The sequence below is a fragment of the Dipteris shenzhenensis genome, chromosome 21 (genome assembly GCF_047967505.1).
Source record: "Dipteris shenzhenensis isolate YYH24624 ecotype China chromosome 21, Dip_SZ_1.0, whole genome shotgun sequence".
Lineage (NCBI taxonomy): Eukaryota > Viridiplantae > Streptophyta > Polypodiopsida > Gleicheniales > Dipteridaceae > Dipteris > Dipteris shenzhenensis.
The window spans coordinates 46,761,643-46,781,498 of NC_141616.1; the positions used below are offsets into that span (position 1 = coordinate 46,761,643).

Here is a 19,856-nt window from a genome sequence, read left to right on the forward strand (position 1 = left end):
AATAAAAGATTTCACTTTTTTTTTTTAAGTGTGTGTGTGAGAGAGAGAGAAAGAAAGAAAGTTTATTAAAGTCTTCGGAAGACCAATGGGTCTATGAGACTGTGAAAAACCTGGCACAAACGAGCTGTAGTGAGGGAGCTACTAAACGAGCGTCCACACCAATGCAAATGCAAAAAATGCAGAATGTCAGTTCTAAATACTAAGTACAACATAGTCATGTCATGTCGGTAGTCGACTATCTCATCATCATCATCATCATCATCACCATCAAGACATGAGGGTGGATGAGGCAATGGGGGCATCAAATCGGCGATAGAGTGATGTCGGCCACTCAAAGGTGCAGACCCGGCATGTCTCCTAGTCATAGCTCTGTGTCTAACTAGGGCTACTGTGACCCCCGTCGAGCGAGACCCGGCTCTAAACATGGAGGAGATGTCCCCAAGTGTGATCTGTGTGTCGACCCTCTGTCTGAGCTGTTGCGTCACAAGCTCCAGGTCACGATCATGTCGAGGCCTTGTCCCGTGGGTGTCTATGTGATCTCGCTGAAAAAACTCCGTGATAGAGCTCTGAGACAGATCAACCAAGAAAAAAGTCTACTCCAGTCTCCGTGCTCGAAGTATCCTCTCACCGTGTCTGAGTGTCTCATAAACGAAACCTGCCCAACATCATTGGTCTGGGTAGGAGATGAATCAAGCCAAAACCCCGTAATTGTCTCTGAAGAGGCAGTGGAAACATCCGCGGATCTCATAGTAAACAGGACACCTGAAGATGAAGTGCTCCTCTGTCTCAACCTCCTACATGTCACACAAAGTGCATATGCGCCTCTCCCTGGGTAGTCGCTCTCCTCTGTCGCTCTCAATACGAAGTCTATGCGAAGAGACCCGGAACTACCCAAGTGAGATCCTCAGTGAGTGGCATAAGTAAATCTGAGTGTACCCTAGTGGGTCAATGAAACCCTCCGTTGTGATATGTAAGAAGTGATCTCTATAGAAGCCCAGCTTCACTGGAAGATTACTCGGGCCCAACCAGGTCTGGAATGTGTGTAGCTGTAATAGATCCTCACGGATAACCTGGTTGACCTCGTGTGATAGGAGGAAAGAAAACGGAGCATCCATGCTGTACTGGAATGGAGAGAGTCTGTCCATGTGGACCCCAGTCCCTCAAACAGTCTCTCTGTGTGTGCATACCACCACCTCTAGTCTCCCCCTGTTGCAAGTGCCATAGAAGAGAACAGTGCTAGCCATGGTAGCCTGCTACGCCCCGAGGTGTAATTCCCATCCTCCCTAACTCTGTACAGATACGTGATGACCTGAAATGCAGCATCTAGCTGTAATGGGGGTGACCCAAACTCCGCCCGAATGATCTGGTGAGGAACGGATGGGTTACCACAGATCACCCGTAATAACATGAGAACATGTAGCCACTCCACCCTGACTGACTATGTATCCGACAAGTCTGGCCTTCAGCATGGACTGCCATACCTCCCAGCTGGACGGACCAAGGAGTCAAAAAGCAACCCTTTGGTTCGTGGATCCTAAAAGTGAGAGCGGAAGCACTGCCTCTCTAGTCTAGCCAATGAAGCATATCCTCTGCTCAAGCGTGCCTGCATCGCGGGTCTCATAGTGAAGATGGGTCCGAAAAAGATGACCCCAAGATAAGTGTATGATGAAACTACCTCAACAGGCGACCCATCAAATGCGAACTACTCCTGGCGCATGACAACTCGAGATGTATTGAAGATCATAACCTTGGTTTTACCCATCATAATCATGAGACTCACAAAAGGACTGTAGTGCGTCAAGGTGTCTCTGGAGCCCCTCTGCTGAGGAATACAAGAGAGCCACGTCATCTGCGTAAAGCAATATCCGGATCAAGGAGTCAAAAAGCAACCCTTTGGTCCATGGATCTTGAAAGTGAGAGCGGAAGCACTGCCTCTCTAGTCTAGCCAATGAAGCATATCCTCTGCTCAAGCGTGCCTCCATCGCGGGTCTCATGGTGAAGATGGGTCCGAAAAAGGCGACCCCAAGATAAGTGTATGATGAAACTACCTCAACAGGTGACCCATCAAATGCGAACTGCTCCTGGCGCATGCGGCTCAAGATGTATTAAAGATCATAACGTTGGTTTTACCCAGGTTGACCTTCAAATCATGAGACTCACAAAAGGACTGCAGTGCATCAAGGTGTCTCTGAAGCCCCTCTGTTGACGAAGACAAGAGAGCCACGTCATCTGCGTAAAGCAATATCCAGATCAGCGTGACCGCAAGAGAGCAACCTACCTCCCTTGTGTCTACATCACTGTCTCAAGCTCGTCAATGTAGAGGGCAAACAAGGTAGGTGATAATGGATACCCTTGTTTAACCCCGATAGTGCTCATGATTTCGTCTGTCCACCCAGATCCTACCCGGACTCTGCCTAAAACTCTCTCATAAAGTACCATGATAGCCCAAATGATCTCCTAATCGTAACCCAAATCTTGTAGACACCGTATGATCTCCTAGTCGTAACCCAAATCTTGTAGGCACCGTATGAGGCGGGCTCTCGGAACCGTGTCAAATGCCTTGTGAAAATCCACAAAGCAACAGTAAACCCTCTGCTTCCGTGCCCTCGCCGCCTCCTCGATGATACATCCAACCGTGAGAATGTGGTCCATGGTCCCATGATCACGCCAGAATCCAGCATGTCCTGCTGCTCTAAGTCCTCAACACTCCGCAAATCTACTGATCTCGGAATCAAGTACTGATGCATAAATCTTGGACATGACATGTCCAATCATAATGGCCATGTAGTTCTCCTGGGCTCATGGGATTCCCTGCCTTGTGAATGGGTGAGATAGTGTTAATGGTCCAGATAGCTCCTCCTCCTTCCGGCAAACAAAGTCTAGTTTCTTTCTGTGAACCAGTCCACGGTACTCCTGTAGCATCTCTGATTCGCTCAGAAGACTGTTTTTAGTTTCAAATCTGAGTTGACGGCGTAAAGCCTTACACTCATCATCGTACTAGCTATTACAAGGTACGGTCCCAACGAGTGGTAAGCGGGTGGAGCGGGTCATGTGGGGGAAAGCATGAAGAGCAGCCTCGTATAGTGAGCCGGTGACTAGGACAGCACGATCCTCTAATAGGGGTATGAAGTCAATGTAGGCGAGAAGTATGTACAGACAGCCAGAGTAAGTGAGTGAGTGATTGCAATCAAAGCGTATATCATGGTAGGTGGAGTAAGAACTCAGCGGGGTGGAAAGAGCTACGCGACGGGGAGTAGAAATGCTAAAGAAAATGTTGGAGATAAGTGCACACTAAGTGTACTATTTCCCTAGTCTACATTTGTCTAAGTCTAGTCTAGTCTTTGTGTCTTGAGTGTGTGCGAAGTAGCAAACTGCGACAAACAGATCCTGGCTGTCCATGTGTCGTATCCGGATCCAAAGAAATCTGGAATGTGTATCTCCCTTGTCACTTTGTACAGCATGTTGCTCACTACCGTGGGTTTCCCAATCTTGTTATGGGATGAAAGCCCCATAGATTCCCTCAACATTAGTGCTACAGATGTATTGGGTATGTCCCAACTCTGGTTCTTTTATTTGTAAATGCTCGGGGTGTACTTGGTTTGCTTGTTTCTCTTTCAGCATGGATTGGCTTCACAAGCCTTACCATTGGTTGCACTGTAGTATCAGATGATTGGCAAGATGTCTTTTCTGTACCATACCCCTCTATATATTTTTGCTCAGAAGTATTATTATCTCAAAACACAGCATAGAACAAAGATTTCTGCATGCTTTCAAGCTTTGCAGAGAAAACAGGTATGTCGAGAAAACACTCACAATACTAACCTCTTTTGTACTTAATGTCCTCAGATTTCGGACTGGGTCTTGAGCTCTTAAAACAATCCTCTGCAAGATCTGTAAATTTTACATATATAAGCTGCAACATCATTCATTATAAATACAAGCAAATACTACTTTCCATCATTAGATATGCTTAAACCCTGAAATCTGCACTGTAAAGGCTCATGACTGAGTTTATACCTTACGAAATGCTTCGGGGCCCATTTGTTTCTCTAGCATCTGGACAACAGCTACCTGCACAATAAGCATACCATAAACAATACAAAATATTTGTTTGAGATAGATGTGGTAGCCATGAAGATAGCAAGCACACTCATGTGTCTAAAGGCATGCACACTCGTGTCTAAAGGGATGCAAATGAAGGCATATCAAAACACACAAACTTACTGCACACTCCTGACAAGAAATGTGTGGTCACATATACAAAGCCAATTACAAGATAAATTCATGTTCAGTGTTTATTCTTACTTACAGCCTTCCATGATTGAATGTGCCCCAACACTCCAATCTTTTCAGTCCCATGCAGATTAACATGCGGGCATAAAGGTGGAGCCCCTTCAATATCTACCTTGCAAACAGCTTCATTGGCCTGGAATGTAAAGGTACAAAATGAAATCTGCAGCTCAGTTTATACCATACAAAGAATTTGGCTTCCTAGTGCCGCTATGTAGTCACAATAATCTAGTCAAACTTCGAGGGATGAATAAAAGAGCACAAGTGTGCGTGAGCTTCTTTTGAATTGATTATCAAAATACAATTATACAAAATGGATGCATCAATGGGAACTTTCCACAAATAGTGTCATTATTCTAAGAATTCTGAAGCTTCAGATTCAGAGAAAAGACTATACGATGGCTCATCTTTAAAGGGCAGTTTTTCTGGCTATGTTCACTGTTTTTCAGTCAACCAAATGTCCCCAGAAGCTTGCCAGTTTGTAGTAAGAAGAGTTCTCGCATTAACAATGCAAGTACAAAGCACATTTTTCCAGTAAGAGAAATTATACCCAAAAGCTTGCCAGATGATAGGAAAGACGAGCTCTAATATTACAAAGGAAATATATCAAGAGGATGTGCTGGTCCTTAACCCCTCAAAATCAAGAAACAACTACTGCTCCTTTGTCTACATTTCTGTCATCTCAATTTTACATCTAGAACTGTGTGAACCAAACTTGCAGGTGGAAAAGTAAGCCTCTTTTTTGAATCCTAGCTTGTCGTCTCAATTTTACATCTAGAATTGTGTAAACCAAACTTGCAGGTGGAAAAGTAAGCCTCTTTTTGAATCCTAGCATCAATTCTGTCTGACATCCACAGGGACTTGAGTTCGGAACAGTCCAATTTAAAAGCTTGATATGTAACAACCATAGGGCAAATACATCCACAGCATCATCTGGTCTCATCAACAAAGTATACGTGCATATAAAGACAGAGCCTGTGCTTGTATCTTCTCTGACGATACTGATACTTTGATACTTGTGAGTGGGTGGATGGGTGTGTGCGCGTGTGTGTGTGAGCGGAGTCTCTCTCTCTCTCTTGGGCCAGTTTTCACGATGACCCATGCAGCCAGAGCACGACCCACATGAGGGCATGGTGCCTTGGCCCGACTAGAGCAACAGTGCTTCCAGGCACATTTCCAGGATCCACCGACGAAGTGTTGGCTTTGCAACACTCTAGTGAGCCCGACCGCCATGTATGCGGCACCGTTTTGGGGGTGTGATATTTCAGCAGCATAGTGGAAGAGATTCGAGCAGCTACAGGTGATTATGGGCTCCAGGATGATTCGGAGTAAGCCCTCGGTCTCCCATCAGATAGTACAGGCAGAGTTTGCCATGACCCCCAAAATGATTCGGAGTAAGCCCTCGGTCCCCCATCAGATAGTACAGGCAGAGTTTGCCATGACCCCTCTCCAGGTTGATGCCATCTTTCAGACAGTGACTTTCCTTCACAAAGTTTGGGACCTACCTCGTGGGAGACTTCCAAGACTGGCACTAGAGTCCTCCATACGACTATCTGAGAGGGGGGCAGGTATAGCATGGTTTGCACGCATCACCGCCTAGATCGCCAGTGACGGGATACAGATGGATCGGCTTCCCCCGTTTCAGTATAGCATGAATGCACCGCCCGAGTCAATCCCACGAGATGAGATTAACCGCATCATACGGTTAGATCTCCTCCAGCTCCACACATCTCGCACTTGAGGGGGGGACCAGGAGTTCCCCACCAAGACCCAGCTCTACTATGACCACTTTCTGAAAGTATCGAAAGACGGGCTCATCATCAGACCTCAGTATCTCGAGGACAGAGGAGTCTCACACGCACTGAGGATTGCCATCAGACAAATGCGGGTCTCGTCCCATCAGCTAAGGATCAAGACAGGGAGAGCTGCACGCATACCCTAAGAGCAGCGGACTTGCAGGTTGTGCACAATGGGGGCGGTCGAGACACAGGAGCACTTTCTATGTGTCTGCCTAGCCTACTATGAGATCTGAGGGCACTACCACTGCCTTTTTCAAGAGGGATACGGCTTTGGCCCACTCTCACGACTGATCCACTTCCAGGACCAGTGCATTGGGCTCTACCTGATGGAGATGCGACGACACAGGGAGATACTACTACGACATATCAAAGAGCAGGGGGATGGGACCACCGCACCACAGAGTACCGAGGTAGACCGAGCGCAGAGATAGGTCACGGATTTCTATGCATTTAACTCGACCCCAAGGCACTCTGGGATAGAGGAGGAGGAGCTAGTCGACATGAGAGATATATGGATCAGTGGAGGTAGCTGACACAGCACTACCAAACGAGAGGCACAGAGACCGTACACAGCGCGACAGGCAACCAGAGCACACACAATCGAGGTTCAACCTATTTCAGCTCTCCCTAGGAGAGATCGACCGAGGCGAGGCATCACTCTTGACATAGCCCCATCCGATCCAGAGATCGAGGAGACCACGTCCTCCACCACCATGGGAGACATCCCGACAGATGCATATACGTGAGCTCTTTGCATCTCATCAGAGAGCCATCATGGAGCCTGGATATGTAGAGCCGGTCCACGCACTTGGGACTCTAGCTTTGAGCACTTGATATCTTCATGTCACTCTCATTTTGCATTTTGCTATTTTGTACTAGTATAGCATTGGGCCTTAGTGAGCCCTTTGCCTTTGCCCACGGTGGTCTGTATGAGTTACTTGATTCCGTACTTTGTCCCATAGGCCCGCGATGCCTCTCGTGGACCTCTCTCTCTCTCTCTCTCTCTCTCTCTCTCTCCCCCCCCCCAACTGCATCGCCATCCTCCTCCTCCTTCGCCATGCCCTCCCCCCCTTGATCGCTATGGACTATGAGCACTCCGATTCCAATGCCCGTCAGATTCCTCAGTCGTCTGCTCTTCCCCAGCCCATTAGCTGAACAGACTCACGCCGCTCAGGTTCACGTCATTGAAGGTTCATGTCACCGCTCCGATCACTGCTATCAGTTCAAGTCGCACCACATCGCTCGGCTGGGCTGAGTCGTACCTGAGGCACCACGTCAACTAGCTCTCCGTCCACCAGCTCCGTCAACCAAGCCCCGTCAGCCCCCTGTTTGCTTCACTTGGCTTCTCTCTCTCTCTCTCTCTCTCTCTCTCTCTCTCTCTCTCTCTCTCTCTCTCTCTCTCTCTCTCTCTCTCTCTCGTCGCTGGTCTACCTCGCCGACCCCACGCGAGCTACGCTAGGGGCTCCAAGCCCTCCTCCATGAACTGCTATCTACGCCAGGGGCTTCCGGCCCCCCCGTGAGCCCTATTGCCTACGCCAGGGGCTCTAGACCCCCCCGTGAGCTGCTGTTGTATGCACCAAGGACTGGTTAAGCAACTACAATCCCCAATTTAGGGGCAAACAAACCAGCAGCCAGCAGGGCCATGCTGTCGGCCAGAATCAGGCCGACCAGCTGGTCTAGCCGACCCAGAACTAGCCGACCAGCCCACCGACCAGCTGGCCGACTGCCTGGGTCAGGCCTATAAAAGACTACCTCTCCCCCTCATTCTCTGAGACAGGACCTGCAGCTGCTCTTCACCTCTACCATCCTTTGCTGCAGCCCCTCCTGCTCCAGATCTGCTCCTCTGCTCCAGTTCTGCCTGCTCCATCCTCTGCCCCTCTATTCCTCTTCTCCAGATCTAGCCCTGGACCTCTAGCTGCTACTGCAGATCTGCTCCTCACCACCTAGGGCAGCTCCAGCCCTTGACATCGAGCTACACGGAGGACTGCGTTTTGCTCCCTCTGCTGCTATCTTTTCTACAGTTTCTCTGCATGGAATCATCTTTCTGATTCACCTCAACCACGGTCCTTGAGACACGACGGCTTAGTTTTTCATATTACCGACAGGCACTATGTTTTCTGAGTTCCGTTCTTCAGTTGTGTCTGAGTATCGTCTATTTTTTATCGCTCCACTGCAAACCCTATCGTTTCTCTATATGGTATCAGAGCCATGGTGATCTAAAGACCCCAGATCTCTGGTGATCTAAAGATCCTGCTTCTTCATGGAGGCCATAGGTACGGGGAGCATCACTCCTATGAACATATCAGTTTCCTCTTCATTCCGCTGCGCACTACGGGAGAGAACTCCATCTTCTACTCCCATCCCTCCCTCCCTTTCTAAACTCCATCTTCTACTCCCATCCCTCCCTCCCTTTCTAACCTCCATTTTCTGCTCCCATCCCTCCCTCCCTTTTCGGTTTTAGGCTTGACACTCCCCATTCCTTCGAACAAGGAGGTCATGATCCTTCACCTCTACTAGATCTCCATCGGCATCGACTTCTAGAATCTACAAGTTCTCCCTACGCGGGACCCTTTTTGTTCAAATGTGTCTTGATGTTTCGAATCTTCTACATGCATGGAGGCGGGGATAGACTCCTCTCTCCCGAGGTCCAAGATCGAGCACACACTGGCTCACCATTCAGCTCCGATCTCTTCCTTTGGGGAATCCCACCATCTCTGGATTATCAATGCTGCTGCGAGATATTTGTTCTTTACCTTTGCTTTTCCCTCCACCTTTCGGCGGTGAGAGCGGGTGGCTTATTTTCTCGAGCTTCACAGTGTTCTTATTTCTGCCGATCATACGTGTAACTCAGGCACTTGAGGAAGTGAAAAATTCCCTTGCAAGGGCACTCCTCTCGTGACCTTCTCTGCATTTTTTTTTTGCATTGCATCTCTTGGGCATTTCGCAAGGATTGCCACCACCACCGTCAACATCTCTACACGACGCTCCAAGCACACAATGTCTGCTCCTCCAAATTGGCAATTGAGAGGGGGTGTTAAGCAACTACAATCCCCAATTTAGGGGCAAACAAACCAGCAGCCAGCAGGGCCATGCTGTCGGCCAGAATCAAGCCGACCAGCTGGTCTGGCCGACCCAGAACTGGCCGACCAGCACACCGACCAGCTGGCCAACTGCCTGGGTCAGGCCTATAAAAGACTACCTCTCCCCCTCATTCTCTGAGACACGACCTGCAGCTACTCTTCACCTCTACCATCCTTTGCTGCAGCCCCTCCTTCTCCAGATCCCCTCCTGCTCCAGATCTGCTCCTCTGCTCCAGTTCTGCCTGCTCCATCCTCTGCCCCTCTATTCCTCTTCTCCAGATCTAGCCCTGGACCTCCAGCTGCTGCTCCAGATCTGCTCCTCACCACCTAGGGCAGCTCCAGCCCTTCATCATCTTCATCATCATCGAGTTACATGGAGGACTACGTTTCGCTCCCTCTGCTGCTATCTTTTCTACAGTTTCTCTACATGGAATCATCTTTATGATTCACCTCAGCCACGGTCCTTGAGACATGACAACTTGAGGCTCTTGTATTCAGTTTTTCATATTACCGACAGGCACTATGTTTTCTGAGTTCCGTTCTTCAGTTGTGTTTGAGTATCGTCTATTTTTTATCGCTCCACTGCAAACCCTATCGTTTCTCTATAGGACTCTAGGCCCTCCCTCGAACTGATGTACCTACACCAAGGGTCCCCGATCACATGTGACAAGTAGAAAGCCCCGGGGGAAAAAAAAAACAGATCAACAAACATGGGCCCCAAGTGAAGAGATTCAAGACTGCAAGAAGGGGCTAAGACACCACAAAAGCTGCCAATATGGGGACAAAGGAGAGCTCACCAGATCTTTTGCCCAGCATCTCTCTTTGCGCTTGTAAGATAGCCTGAGCCTCGGTGTGATTTAGCTGGTCTGCTAAATCAGCCTTGTGGGCCCTCTTGGATTGGAGGTTGCTCTGGTTGGGGAGGATCTTGTGGGAGAATGTTCTCTAAGTTCTCTCCCTCCATGCTCATACTTAGCCTAAAAAATCACAACAAGATAAAATTAATTTGTAACACCTAAAGATTTGGCTATCTTATTTCAAGCATCATCATGAAAGGATAGAGCATCGTGCAACATGCGATATAGAGGTGACCTATTTGGGATGTAAGCCTCTAAGACATTGAAACATTTCCCACGCACACCATCAAATATGCTTCCTAGTTTCAACTCTACCTCCTAACCATCGTTGTCTCGTGCAAAAATTAAAACATAACCAAAATATGCACAAATCACATATTTGAATTTTTGAGGAGCCAGCAAGGATTTTCCTAAGAAAATATCTACACATCCCTTGATCAACAAGGGTCGATGGATAGGTCGTTTCACCAAGGCAACCATGGAAGTCAAAGCCGGAAATAGATTCATATCCATTTCTTGCAAAACAAAAGCATGGAGATGGCATTAAATTTCATACCCTAACACACAATCCAAATCATTGAAAGAGAAGCACCACCCTCTTATCAAGCATTACAAAAGGAGAGAAGGACCGAAGTATAGCCTCATTTGGACGAAGGCAAAGAAGATAGAAGACCCGAGTGTCAAGGCTTGCATATTGACACTAAAGGAAGTACGCAAGATACAAGACATTGAATTGAATGCCTACGCAAGAAGCTGAGAGAGACTAGAGGAGACGAGCTCTCAAACCGCCGAGCCCAAATGGAAGATGAAATGAAGAAATGGCAAGAGAAGAAGCAAACCAAATGGACATGTGAAAAAGGTAAAATGTTGTAAAATGTTGCAGGACATGAATTGTGTTCTAGGTGAACAAACCAGTCATTTGGCCTCTCAGATTGAGATATTAGAAGCCCAGGTTGCTGCCTTGAAGATGAGAATGACAAACTGAAGGCAAGTGCACAATAGGAGGAAGGGGAGTTTCAGCCACCGTTAAACAAGGAGCTGAACACCATTAAAGAACAAATGCAACAGCTCAAAGATGCAAAGGGGGTGCCAGAGGAAGGATGCAAGATCATTTATGTGCTGAAGACACCCTTATCTCAGTGATACAGGATGTTGCTACCAAATCCTTTCCCACAACACGATTTGCACGTGTTCTAGATGGGAAGATTCCCCAAAACCATTGGTTCAATGATGAGTGCAAAGAGATGAGAGCCCACCTTACATGTGAGCGAGCACTGGGACACTTGACTTCACCAAAGGCAAAACGGATCTCACGGCAAGTGGCACGGCGTAAGAAGCGGGCTTTCCTCATGCACAGAATGGATGAGGTGATCAGCTCCTTTCGCAGAGGAGACCCTATATGGGATGGGGACTCTTGTCGGAGGGGAAGTCGCCCATCCCCATTACAGATCCAACAATATTGCACACATGCATGCTCCCTATATGATGTCCCAGGTCAGGCACCACCTGATACGTCCTCCATGCCTAGACCCACTACGTGTCATCTGTTCACTGCGCAAAGTGTACGAGCTGCCCTTCTCCGACTTCATAACCGAAGATCACCAGATTATGAGGGACTACGCACTGAGCATTTTGCACATGGGCAGGAGATCTTGACCCCAATCCTAGCACAACTGTTCAACCATGCCGTATGCCATGGCTTTCCACCTACCTGAAGCACCACCAACATAGTACCGATACACAAGACAAGGGATCCCATGGACACCGGGAACTCCTCCCAATCGGAGGTTCCGACAATTGATACTATTCACTAATTGATTAGAATTCGACTTCCTTATTACCGCACTCTTATGATTGGCTACACTTTGTCTAAGATATACAGGTCAGTACTAGAGGGATATCAGTAGCCACACAGAGGGTCATGGGCAACGTGCACTTGGGCAGGTGGGCTTTCGAAGACAGCACTCCACCCTAGACCACATTTTCACCCTAAGGGACATTATTGAGGAGGCGAAGTCAAGGCATCTGTTTCGTAGACTTTCGTAAGGCATTTAATATTGTCCCATGCTCTCACCTGATCAAGAGGTTACAGGAGTTGAGGATTGAAGGGATTGGTGATGTGCTCGTCACATCAGTGTCAAGTGATACAGTGACAATGCCATACACTACGCAACAAAATGGACTTGCAACGCGGAAAAATCGAACAAAAAATGAAAATGGGCAATTGCATTCTTAAGGGGAAGTCTTTGCCCAATAAATTCTGGTAGGATGTTGTTGTGTGTGCCAACTATGTGCTCAATCGAGCACCCACTCGAGCATTTAAGACCATGACCCCTTATAAAGCATGGACAAGCTACAAGCCTGTACTTTCTTACATGCAGGTGTTTGGATCTCTTGCATATGCACATGTAGCCTCTCAACTGACACATAAGCTTGATGATATGGCCATCAAATGCATTTCATTGGCTACAGCTGGATATAGGTTGTTTCAGCCTAGCACAGGCAAGGTAATTGTCAGTATACTAAGAGGTGGTTTTGTTGGAGATATCATAGCCAAAGAGTTTGTGAGATGTGATGTGTTGGTGTGTAGTACCAAGAGATCTAGTACTAGTTCATGTGTGACTCATGTGTGAGTGCCACGTGTCACTATGGGACTTATCCCATATGCACTTGGTGCAAGTGTGTGAGTGTGTAGCATGTATAAGGCTCATGCTTCACTTGTCTCATTTAGTGATGATGATGAATGAATGAAGCCTTTCATGGTTTCTACATTTGTGAAACACTTCTTCACTCCCTCGCCTCTCTCTCTCTCTCTCTCTCTCTCTCTCTCTCTCTCTCTCTCCATGTTTCTAACATGGTACCAAAGCAGGTCAACCTGCCATAGCTGCCCTGCCACGTCATCTCTGCCCTAACCCTAACCCTAACCCTAATTCTACTCAAGCTCTTCTCCATGTAGCCGCATCAGCTCTACCTCATTCTGCCCTCGCATTTCAGCCTCCTCTACCCATTTAGGGTTTCTGCACAGCCGCCTCTATTCGGAAGCTTTTGGAGCTCTAGGTCTTCTTGTCGGCATCCTTGTCTACTCGTCAGTACCTTGTAGCCACTGGTCGGCACGTTTTGCAAGAGACACCTGCACACGAGCTGATTCGGAGCTGTTTCATCACCGTTTTTAGAGTTTGCAGGCTGCTGCAGCAGAAGCCGACCGTTTGTGAGCATTTATTGCAGATTTTCGTGGTCTTTAGGAGGTTTTTCGACCTGTTTTGGAGATGCTCTTGCATTTTCGAGGCATCTTAGGATTGCTGCCTGCCTCTTCCAGAAGCACTTTCGGGGCTGCTCCTAGCCTCTAATTCATCTAGAACAGCCGTTCTTCAGAAGAGTGTCCTGCTATATCATCTCGGACCTGTTCTAGGGAGCCGCTTTGCACTTTGGAGCAGCCGTTTTGAAGTTCGGAGGTTTTCAGATCTGCTACAGCACCTTGGGCAGTCCTCAAGCCCACAAGCGCTCTTCCCTTGGCTCATTCTTGCATTTCAGGATATCTACTTGCTGTTTTTCACTGGGGTTCACTCAGTTCTGCATTTTGGAGCCTCCTAGGTCATCCACCAGCTGCTGGAAACATTTATTCACACTTTTCTTCAACTGCCTTGCATTTGTGAAGGCTGCTGATCCATTTCAGAGCCCTAGACCAGCCCTTCTATTTGCTGGTTATTCATTTCAGCTTGCTGGCTCTTCATTTGCTGCTGCGAAATTTGTTTCCTCATTTGCTACTATGGAGCATCGTCCTCGTGGTGAAAACTCATCAGCACCACTCTCAGCTAGGGATGAGCGGAATGACAAACCAATGGCGCTTATTGGTGTGAGGCTGGCTAACAAACTACTTCATCATCTTGACCTCACTCCTTCAGCCAAGGAGACCCTAGACAATATTTACGCCACATCTACTGAACCTGAGGAGCAAGCTTTATCTGCTATATTGCATGATGTATCCCTCTCTGAGGTGGTAGATGATGATTAGTGGTACTCAATAAAGGTTCTCAACCTTGAGTTGTCCCTCTAAACTGAATGTATTTGGAGTCAATAAGAGGTACTCTGCCCTGGGTTGTCCCCTAAAAATGAATGTATTGTCTTTTACTTTGGTTTCATGGTATTGACCACCCAGTTCAGAGTAATGGGGGTGACGAGTGATGGTTTGCCCTTGCCGGTCGCAAGCTGACTGAGAAGTCACTATCACACTAGTTCATGTGTGAGTCATGTGTGAGTGCCACGTGTCACTATGAGACTTATCCCATATGCACTTGGTGCAAGTCTGTGAGTGTGTAGCCTATATAAGGCTTGTACTTCACTTGTCTCATTTGGTGATGATGATGAATGAATGAAAGCCTTTTGTAACAAATTGAGAGTAGCTATGGAGGGTTGAAGATAAACATAGCTGAAAGGGATGAAGTGATGAACACGAAATGCAATAGATAATCTCATTCAGAAAGAGAAGCCTCTAAATAGGCTCAATACAAAGGTAGATGACATCACACATGAGCTCAAGAGAGCATCTCGTGATCCATAAATCACTCCTAGATTATCTCCATCATACCTACCAAATGAGTCGAGCTCAATCCACTCCAAACACACATCTAACAGTGCTTATGGGCACCTAACTGTGCCTCTAGCAGACACACATAGAACCTAAGGTGTGCCTGAGGCATACACCTTGAGATATCCCAACAAACCCCCCCTCAAGGGAATGCCTCAGGCTATGTCAAGGATACATCTAGTCTCATAGTTTCTCATGCCATCTCATGGTGGTCAAGGATAAATCTATGGCTAGGTTCTCATGCTAGCAAGGGTTCCCTTGGGTGTAAGGTAAACAAAAAGGGATACAAACAGACCTTCCAATGGTTATCTCCCCTGCATGTACATGCACACAATGTCTGCAGGAGGTACCATGGAACAAAACATACACATGGCCTACATCATAAGGTGACCAGAGGTGTTTACAAAACACACAAAACACAATAGTTTATTTTCATTCATTTTGGAGGACTATCCAGGCTGAGTACCTTGACTCAACATTAAAAACAGAGATCTGGAGCATATATGGAGATGAAAAAAGCATAATCTTCATAGGAGGCCTCATCTTGTGGAGGCACATCAACTGAAAGTAAATTGGCAGTGGCAGTTTCTGGTTTTGCTTCCTTTTTGGAAACCTGATCTGAGCAGGGCAACATAACGTGATTTTTGGTGCAGCTCAGAGATGATAAGCTGATGTTGGGCACAACAACAAAATGGGTTTTCTTGCTTGGCTGGTCGAACACAACCATGACCAATAAAAGAAGACGAAACTTCCAAATCATTAGAGAGTAGCAGTGGCTAGCAACCCTCATCTGCTCCTTTTAACTGTGCAGAGAAACACTGGTGTCAACTATGGGTTGTGTGAGCCAAACCTTCACAATCGGAACTCTGAGAAACCATTCATTAATGCCTCTGATTGCTAAAAAAACTCTCGACTGCAAAGAGAAACCAAGCAGCTGCACTTGAAATAGGTAGGCTTTATACTTTTGGGAAGACTCCAAAAATACACAGAAGTGCCGTAGAGTTTTCCAATCGATCATGCAGCATGAGTGAGCAGCTTTGAGTCTGCTTCTTAAGATCACACTTTTGCGATTAAATGAAGCTATCAACTTCAAAACTTCCTTGTTATCAGGTCTCCTGGAATGAAGGAAGGATGCCAAACCTCAGATTCACAAAAGTAGTCGCATGTGAAACATATGTGGTTGCTGAGAAAGAGCCGAAAACGAACTACAGCAGCTGGTTGCTGAAAGCTAGATGACAAGCCGCTCAGGACCATAGAAGCAGCGTAGAATGTGGACAGATCAATGTACGATATCAGCACAAAAGTTTGAAGCAGGCCCAAATATTCCGCATCACGAGCGCTTTGGAACTAAGAGAGAGGTTGCATTGATTCGAGAGAAGACGCGAAAGGGTGAAAAACTGTCATAAGCTAGAAATGCTTGTAGATAGCAGACGTCACTCAGCATAATTAACCTTGCAAAAATCTGTCGACATACTACAAAGTACAGACGCATGAAAAATCTTGAAGATAGTCGACTCCAACACAAAAGAACGTCGTGACAAAATGTGCTTTAATGAATAAGACAGCATGCTCGAGTAGAGTCAATACTACTTCTGAGTCAATACTACTTCTGTCGATCAAAGCTGCCTGTACATAAAATTGCAATAAACTGCTACGTTGCTTCGCCAATTTCCGTTGAAGATCAAACCCATGATGACTAATTTGAGATTATCAAAAACAACAACAGGACAACAACTATGCACCCCCTTATTGAGTCAAATCATCTCAACTCAGCTTTCGACACCTTCCTGCTGTAGGACTCAGATCAATAGCTTCAAATCCACGGTGTTCTCTTCAGCAAATCCTCATAGGCTGTTCAAGCACGAAACCTTGCTCTGATACCAAATGTAACAAATTGAGAGTAGCTATGGAGGGTTGAAGATAAACATAGCTGAAAGGGATGAAGTGATGAACACGAAATGCAATAGATAATCTCATTCAGAAAGAGAAGCCTCTAAATAGGCTAAATACAAAGGTAGATGACATCACACATGAGCTCAAGAGAGCATCTCGTGATCCATAAATCACTCCTAGATTATCTCCATCATACCTACCAAATGAGTCGAGCTCAATCCACTCCAAACACACATCTAACAGTGCTTATGGGCACCTAACTGTGCCTCTAGCAGACACACATAGAACCTAAGGTGTGCCTGAGGCATACACCTTGAGATATCCCAACAGCTTTCACAGTTTCTACAATTGCGTATCACGCCCTAGCCTCTCTCTCTCTCTCTCTCTCTCTCTCTCTCTCTCACTCACACCATGTTTCTAATAGGTTTTTGCTGAGCATGCCCGTTTCCTTGGCTGGATGTAAAAGACGGCAATCAATAGAAGCCTCTAATGTATTTGATGCAATACTTGCCTTCACAGATTCAAATGACACTTTTAAATGGTACGGCTCCAAATGCTTCTAGCAACTTAGCGCCGCCTCCTGTTACCAATGTTCAGCCTGATTTACAGCCACATGATGATCATGCTATTGAACATGCAGTTACAGAGGAATGGGCTGTCATTAGATAGTAAAAACGAATTCCAAGGTGACTCTTGGATACTCTACGAGAAAACAGGCAAGGTGAGCCCTTAGCTGCCTAAACCACAGGTGGTCAAATGAAATCAAAGGTCGAGGCGGAACACCTCTAAACCAAGAAATGAACTTGGACCCATGGCGTGGGATCTTGACATCCAAGATAATCTGGTCAGACTTCAAACTAATGCCAACATCGTGTCCCCAAGATGATGTTCGTTGCCTACCATGTAGGAGTTGAAGGACCAGTAAGAGAGTTGCAAGTCATGGTTGAGTTACATGATGAACCAACGGTAGGATGAGGCACATCGAAGGGGCGACCTCAGGCAAGGGATTTAGAAAGCTGAGGCAAGGTCGAACCTGCTCCGATACCACTGAAGGGTTAGGAACAAAGAATGCAACAGCTCAAGATGGAAAATGAATGCAATAAAAGTGTCCTTGTCAATAACAGGTTTACTCTGCCTTGAGTGGTCCCTCTAAAATGATTGTATTTCTGTTTTTTCTGTGTGATTCTTAGCCATTGAGATGTCCACTTGCACCCACATCGGAGAAAGGGGGGGTGACTAAGTGATGGTCTCCGCTGCTGGTCGCAAGATGATTGAGGGGATTACAGTAACACGGGAGGTGTTGACAATATAGGTCTGCTCTCTGTAGTATTGCGGTAGAGTTGGAGATCGGTTACTTCTTGCCAAGGGTCTCACCACCATCGCTCCGAGGGGGGGTGTTGGAGCATTTGACTAAGTGGACTTAAAAGTCCCAGATAATACTAGAACTAGACTAAACCACTAGGACTAGCCTACAAAGCCATACCACGGGGCTGAACTTAACAGTTCAGATGTGGAACACGCAATTCCTCTCTTCAACTTTGGGATCAAATGCGTAAAGGCCTGCCTATCTACTACCTGAGCCCGTGATGGATCATTTATGGAGCTTTTAGTCCTACCTTCACAATAGATCAGCCACTTGCCTTCATTTTTCTAGCTGCCTTTACCTTTGCTAATATAGTTAACTTTCCCATCTTCACGCATGGCTAAAAAAGAAAGCAAATATTTTCAAAAACCTCGCACATATTTGACATTCCTAAAAAAGAAAGCAAATATTTTCAAAAACCTCGCATATATTTGACATTCCTTAATGCTTTATGCATTTTTCATGTAAAGCCAACACAAGAATTGTGCCATTTCGGGCATCTTGACATGCTTGCCATGTCAAAACCGGTGATAAACCCTGTGTATAAAGGTGCCAAAAACTTCGAAGTAATTGAAATAAGATCCTATCCTCCTTTTTCTCCACCGAAAGGTACGAACTACTTAGTGATTTCTTTGAAAATGGAGCTTGGTGGGATGAATGGTGAGTGAATCTTCTCTCTTAATCTCAAAGAGTGAACTTGCCCATAAAGTTGCAAAATTCTACCTGCATTGGTCACCTCAAACTTACCCTCTCTTGCACTAAGGTTTTGACGCTCAATATATGATTGATGAGGGAAAATCTGACAATGTGGGATTTTGGTTCATTGAGTGTGGTAAGAGGTGCCATTATTCTCCTCCTCGGGGCCTGTTTCTTGATATTGCTAACGAATGGGATCCGCACTTGTTTTGATGTTATAGATATAAGGTCAATGTCCCACTTCTAAGCCCCCAAATAAGGAGAACTCGAGGGCTTGACAGATACATAGCATTGTGGGTAGATGGACCAATAGGAGGATAGGATGAGGCTGCCATGTGGGCAGCAAGATGGCTGCCACATGGATAGCACAGAGATCCTACTTAAGGTTGATTTGGTTCACCGAGTATGGTAAGAGGTACCAATATTGTCCTCCTCATGGCTTGTTTCTTGATATTGCCCACGAGCAGGATACACCACTCTTGGCACTTGTTTCGAAGTTGTTGGAGGTATAGGATCAACATCCCACCTGTAAGCCCCCAAATGAGGAGAGCACAAGGGCTTGAAACCTGCTAAAAATTGTGGGGAGATGGGCAGAGGCTGCCATGTGGGCAGCAAGATTGCTGCCACATGGACAGCAAACAGAGATCCTGCTTAGGTTGATTGGGGCCAGCCCAAAGGGCCACAAAGATTTGCCTTTGTTGAGGGCTGGCTGTGGACTGGAAAGAGCCAGCCATGAGCCCAAGTGGAAGACACAAAACTGCTGCAGTGCGCAGCAAGGAAAGCACCAGCAGAAGAGCTGCGACAAAGAAAAGAACATCTGGTTAGCAGCACCAGCAAGTCTGTACATCAGGTATAGCGTAAGGGGGGGGCTGTACAACAAGTACAGCAGCAGGTACGGATAGGACAGCAAGTACAACAGCAGGTGGCTAGAGCAGGGTCCATGCAGCAGACTGACCAGCAATCTGCCGGCTCACACAGGGCCCTATATAGGCCATGGACCCAGAGCAGCAGGTCAGCTGACCTGGCAGCCTAGAGGCTGGTTCGGCCAGTCAGCCAGACCAGCCAACCAGTCGGCTGATTCCAGGGGGCATTCAGCCCCATAAAAGGAGCCCCTTGTGGGAGCTCCATTGATCTTTTGGGACCTCAGCCTGCAGATCATTCACTAGAAGTGAAGAGTAAAGGTAGTCCCCCTAGAGATCATCATCCAAGTACCTTGCAGGAGCACGAGTCCCTGACACTTGCAGCAGACCTAGGTGCAAACTTATACCTGTAGGAAAGCACACAGAGTGCAGTTAG

The 19,856-nt window shown here is 46.8% G+C and overlaps 1 protein-coding gene across 1 annotated transcript in view; it reads right to left on the reverse strand.

The window, feature by feature from the left end:
- TAF2 (TBP-associated factor 2) overlaps positions 1 to 19,856 on the reverse strand; it is a 198,714-nt gene that overhangs the window by 90,411 nt on the left and 88,447 nt on the right. The window contains exons 9-11 of the mRNA XM_087392221.1: positions 4,310 to 4,426; positions 4,018 to 4,071; positions 3,823 to 3,891 (exon numbers count right to left, since the gene is read on the reverse strand). Coding sequence (XP_087248347.1) covers positions 3,823 to 3,891; positions 4,018 to 4,071; positions 4,310 to 4,426 — 240 coding nt within the window. The remainder of the gene's footprint in view (positions 1 to 3,822; positions 3,892 to 4,017; positions 4,072 to 4,309; positions 4,427 to 19,856) is intronic.